Source organism: Eucyclogobius newberryi, unplaced genomic scaffold, assembly GCF_026437365.1.
Source record: "Eucyclogobius newberryi isolate DKJ021-1_F unplaced genomic scaffold, fEucNew1.0.hap1 SCAF_7, whole genome shotgun sequence".
Taxonomy (NCBI): domain Eukaryota; kingdom Metazoa; phylum Chordata; class Actinopteri; order Gobiiformes; family Gobiidae; genus Eucyclogobius; species Eucyclogobius newberryi.
In genome coordinates, this window is record NW_027316389.1 from 29481746 (window position 1) to 29487228 (window position 5483).

Consider the following 5483-nt stretch of genomic DNA (forward strand, 5'->3'; position numbering starts at 1 on the left):
AAAGACGGGCCACTCGCACTTCAAAATGTAAATCCAAATTATAACGATTTATTTTATTTGTCTCATTATCTCATTTTCCATATATTGTTGCACCTGCCAAAATTGGAGACGTCAATCAAATTACATCATGAAAGTACAAATATATTTACAAATTAAACACTAATAAACTTATTTTGCCATGTCCCAGTTTGATTTTGAATTGGATTTGCAGATCGTGTTCAGTGTTTGTCAAACCTACAGTACATGAGATGATTGGAGCTGCACATTTTTTGGTCTTCAGCTTTTTAATATAACTCTTCAATATCAAAAACTGAATAAAAAAAATAAAATGAAAAATAAAAACAAGCATTTCTATAACGCACCTAAGATCAAAAGGTAGCTGTCATGTTGAAAAAAGACTAGTTGTACATATCTTACATATTTTGCACATTGTATATAAAGTGAACGTATAGGAATTCACAGGCTCATATTCATTGTAGAAAACACGATACAGTACAAAAAATGGTATACTTGTATCTACTTGACACATAATAATTGATTCATCATGATTGCGTGGAGTTGTAGTTACACAGCAGACTGTAAAGTGTTTTGTTGAGTGGTTATTCTCTAACTTTCTTTGTTGGTATCTAATTTGTTCCTTAGATTGAATACATGCCTCTCGTCCTCTCCACCAAAAAATGGGTTCTAAAAAGCTTCCGAATATTTGGTTTTCCGAGTACCACCAGATCAAAAAATAGATTCAATCATGCTTGAATTAGGGCTAATCATTGTCTAAAATGAGGCTAAACCAGGTCTAAAATGAATATCATGGTTATTCTATATATGTATTTACCAAAAAAAGGAAAAAAGCATCAATATAATTGTTTCTAAAAAGAATAAATACTCAAACATGTACCAGAGGCCGCCCGTGTACCATAGTTTGAGAAAGGGTTGGATTTATTTTGTGTAGATTAGACATTCATGTAGTTGATTGAACTTGATGACATAATCTGTGCTTCTTTTCCGCTTCTGTGATTTTGCATGGTGTTGCCGACCTCGACCACGAATACGTTCTAAAATACAAAGACTACAAAGTGGTTCTGCGGTCCAGAAAAGAACTGCATTTTTGGCTGGAAGACGGGTCCAAAGTGGAGGAATTTGTTGACCTGGTTTATGGTTTGTATCTTTAATGGGCCTATTCACATTAAACAAAAACTGGCACAAAGTTCTTATTTTTAATCCACATTCGCTTCACGTGGTGCCATTATTCAACCCCAGAGATGTTATTTTTGTCAGTTGAAAGGACTTTCAGCTATGAGATAAATATGAAAGGTTTGTGAAGCACATCTATAACAAATAATGATAAGATTCAAAATTTTTGGATCATGACTTTGGCTGTTTCTTGCTCAAACATGCGAGTTACCATTTAAATCAATTACACTTTCCATTCAGCTTTTTTCCAGATTCTTGGTTCATTTTTAGATAGATAAACACATGATAGGCCCATGCTCTCCACCTGAAATTATGATATCATCAAATTCTAGAGCAACCAATGACTTGGTTATTGACTACATTGTACTTTGCCATGAAATATCCAAGTCAAATTCAAAAACGTTGAACCTGATTATCTCTATCAGTGACCAGACCCATGAACCATTTAAACAATATTAATTTGAGCTTCCCCCCAATCTGTATTAAATATTATTGACCTATACATTTTAGATCCATGTGGCAGAATAAATCATTAACGTGCCCTCAACACAAACAAGTACAGCACTAACATTACTGCCGTTAGTCTTGCACTGCTCATATTGATCCTCACTGCATTCTCTCTGCCCTCGTAGCCCTCGCCCTGCTCGTCCTCCCATTCCGTCCTCTTCCTCTCCTGCTCGTCCTCCTCTTCCTTCCCCCATCCCGTCTCGTCCTCCTCCTTCACTATGTTGATGCTGTCGCAGCTCTCCCCCTCGTGGCCCTCGTAGCAGTGGCACCTGAAGCGGTCCCGGAGCAGCTGGAGGTCGTGCTGCGGGGGCCAGCCGCTCACGGTGAAGTCCCCATCCCCGGACGGGACGATGCGGTGGCTGAGCGGGTTGAGGTGCAGGTAGTGGCGGGCACGGGGGTTCTTTCGGACGCAGCGGCCGTTGCTCTGGCACAGGGAGTCGCTGCAGAGCTCGGCGGCCCGGGTGACGTTGGTGATGTACTGGCCCAGGCGGTGGCTCAGGAAGTGCTTGACTTTGGTGCAGTTGTGCTGGGGAAGAAAGATACATGGGATTTATTATGCTGTATGTATAATTAGTTATTCCAATTATGTTCACTGAATGTATATACTTTGAGTAGATTAAATTGAATTTGTTTTGGACCCACAAAGCGACGACATACCGTTTTTCCACAGGTTTCCTAATGAAAAGAATCTAGGACCGTTGCCATAATGAGCAACTATTTAAATATTTTATCTTTTGAATGGGTAAAATTCCTCAAACTGTTGTATATAACAGGAATTCTATGAATAGTCGAGATTTTTTGAAGTGAAAAAAGTAATAATTCATGTTCCTTGTATTGTGTATGATTGGGTTGCAGGCAGCTACTTTTTCAGAATAGTTGGGAAATGCTGCTGCATGCTTTCAAACATGTATTCACTGGGAGAGAAAAGGATAAAATATTTAGCAATGTCCCCGCTAGATCTCTATTCTATAGAATTCCACTGTTGCATTGTGTATTGTGATGGCAAAACCACAAGTACATTCATGTCTGACAGCCGCAATGTCTGCTGGCAAAAGAGGCATAATGTGTAACTTTGAGTGTAAGCAGACATAATGACTAAACTAAATAAATAAATATGATAAATAAACTTGACTTGAGTAAACAATGACAGTACAGTTTGGAGACTCACCCTGGACGATGTCAGGTTCAAGTCTCCCCAGATGACGAAGCCGGCTGCCCCCAGAGCTGCACTCTCCCCGATCGTGTGGATCAGGTCTTTCTGCACAAAACACATGTAAAGGCGCATATATTTACTCCGGGGCAGAAAAAGGAGATAGAGAGATGTTTGAGGTTTTTGTTTAATGATTACTTCTCACGTCTCTTCCAGAATAGAACTACAATATGAAACAGAACCCTATCAAATGTCTCCCTCTTGTGGTGCTTTTGAGAAAATACTGGTTGTACTGGATTCAGTGAATTGCATAACTCGATTTGACCAAACAGTGCCTGATCTTCAGCCAAATGATCGCAAGATGAATATTCAGTTATGTATTAAACTAAATTAATATATACAACATAACTGATTTCTGGCTTGTCATTTATCTTGTATTGGTACCAAGAGTGACCAAATCAATGGGGTCATTGGGGGGTAATTCAGAGCTAGTTTTGTGCCTTGACCAATCACAAGTCTCTGTTGGTGTGAGTGTACTGTTACTAATTGTCTAACATCAAGTTTAAAAAAGCAAATATTTTTCTTTCACTGATAAAATGTACTCAATATTAAGATTAATTCTTAATTCTGCCTTATCCTATCATAGTTGTCCGGCATTTCCAGCCGTATACATTCTTACCATTGATCGTCTAGAATTAACCCCAGGATGGAAGCCAGTCTTGACTCCACTGAGCTTTACCTGTTCACCACTCATAAAACATCTTGCTTGGGCTATATTTTGTTGTATAGTAAATGATAACTAAATAACTTACATTAGTGAGGAAAGCCAGTGCCTCGTCTCGGTAGCCCATCCTCAGATACACATAGGTGGGCAGGTCGTACTCCTTTGAGGTCAGTGAAGACACCCTCGTCGCCTCTCGGATCCTGTGCTGCGAAAAGTGCAAGTTACTGATGCTGTTGGTGTGGCTTTTTTTTATGGCCACTGAAGGAAACAGCGCCGTACTGCTGTTCCAAAGCCACAGCAACTCGTCATTCCTCATCCTCTCCAGCAGGGGGCAGAAGCCTGTGTAGTTCTGCTCGTGGAGGTTGTAATTATGACAGTCAGGGTAGAGGTAGAATCCCCATAGTCCATTGGGGCGTAGGCGCGTGCCCAATTGTATAGTCCGTTGCATGAAAGCTTTAGCGCTCTTTTCAAATCGCCTTCTTGCTAGCTCCTCTATTTGCGCCGCTGTTACGTTAAAGTACGCCTTGCTAGTTAGCTCTTTCGATTTCTTACGATAAATGTCCTTTTTGTGCCAGTTCCGGCTCCATTGCGGCCGCCAAAATTCCCAGTCTATAACGGCCAGACCTCTGAAGTCCTCGGCAGGGATGAAATGGTTGATGTCTTGGAAGGCTTTAAACAAATGTAGCTCAAGACTGCAGTTCTGAGGAAGACCGCCGTGCACTGGTTCCCCCTGTGGAGTATAGTATGGGTAGTATCCCAAGCGATTGGCGTAGAATATGGTGACATTTTGGCCCGTCCAGCCGGCACGTGGGCTACCGTGAATGTGAAAGAGTTTCTCAAAGTTGGCGTTGATGTTGTATTTGATGGTGCACATGTCCAGAGGGGCGTTCCAGGCGGCGATGAATGGTTTTCGGCCAATCAGAGGCAGCTTGGCCGGTTTCTGTCCGAACGCGGCATGGAAGAGCAGCAGGAGCCACGAGCAGGTGAGAGACACTGGGACGATGTGGGAGGAGGAAGTCCCGCCCACCGGCACCACAGGCATCCTTAGATCAGTGGCTGTCAATCATCCTGGAAGAGGGACAGAATTAAACTTTAGCACAAAGGCAGGCTTATGTTGTAATTATATATCTAGTTATATAATAACTAGACGCTGTGCAATGGTGGTTATATCCAAGTTGTTGTTGTTGTTGTTGTTTTTGTTTTATGGCGGCTGGTATCTAAGTATTACATTACCCCCAGACTTTATTCCTTAAACTTTATTCCAGCTGGCCTTTCCAAGTGTTACATTACCTCCGCCTACTGTAGTTGTCAAGACTACACTAGAGACTTTAAACTTTATTCTTTAGACTTCACTCTTCAGACTTCATTCTTTAGACTTCACTTCAGGCCACCAAAGCAATGGAAGAAGAACTTTTAGGACTACGACAAAGTCTGAGGAATAAAGTCTGGCGGTAATGCAACACTCGGATGCCAACCGCCATAAAACACCAACAACAACAACAACAACAACTTCAGGCCCGAGCCCCCCCAACAGCTGTGCGAGTGACTGCGTAACGCACGGCAATATTCTGTACAGTTGCCGTGACAATGATGTCACACCATGACGGTGATGTCATTGATAGTGATGTCATCAATCACCAACATTCCATCACTCCAAGAGAGGGAAAAATCTGAGGAATAAAGTCTAAAGAAGGAAGTCTGGCGGCCATAAAACAACAACAGCAACAACAACAACAACAACAAGTCTGGCGGTAATGTAACGTTTAGATACCAACCGCCATTAAAATTTCAAAGAATAAGAAATCACAAAGTAACAGCAAGAATCAGATGAAAATTATCTACAAAACGGACAAGAGATGTGACACGAACGGAAAAACAGGATTTCTATAATAATAATAAAGAGTTACAAGA

General features: G+C 41.3%; 1 protein-coding gene across 1 annotated transcript in view; it reads right to left on the reverse strand.

Annotated features, from left to right (window-relative positions):
- Window positions 1-1696: 1696 nt before the first annotated feature.
- The window catches only part of hyal4 (hyaluronidase 4), a 16996-nt gene continuing 13209 nt past the window's right edge, over window positions 1697-5483 (reverse strand). The window contains exons 2-4 of the mRNA XM_072435680.1: window positions 3661-4640; window positions 2867-2956; window positions 1697-2224 (exon numbers count right to left, since the gene is read on the reverse strand). Of these exons, the coding sequence (XP_072291781.1) occupies window positions 1724-2224; window positions 2867-2956; window positions 3661-4614 (1545 nt within the window). The 5' untranslated portion in view covers window positions 4615-4640 and the 3' untranslated portion in view covers window positions 1697-1723. The remainder of the gene's footprint in view (window positions 2225-2866; window positions 2957-3660; window positions 4641-5483) is intronic.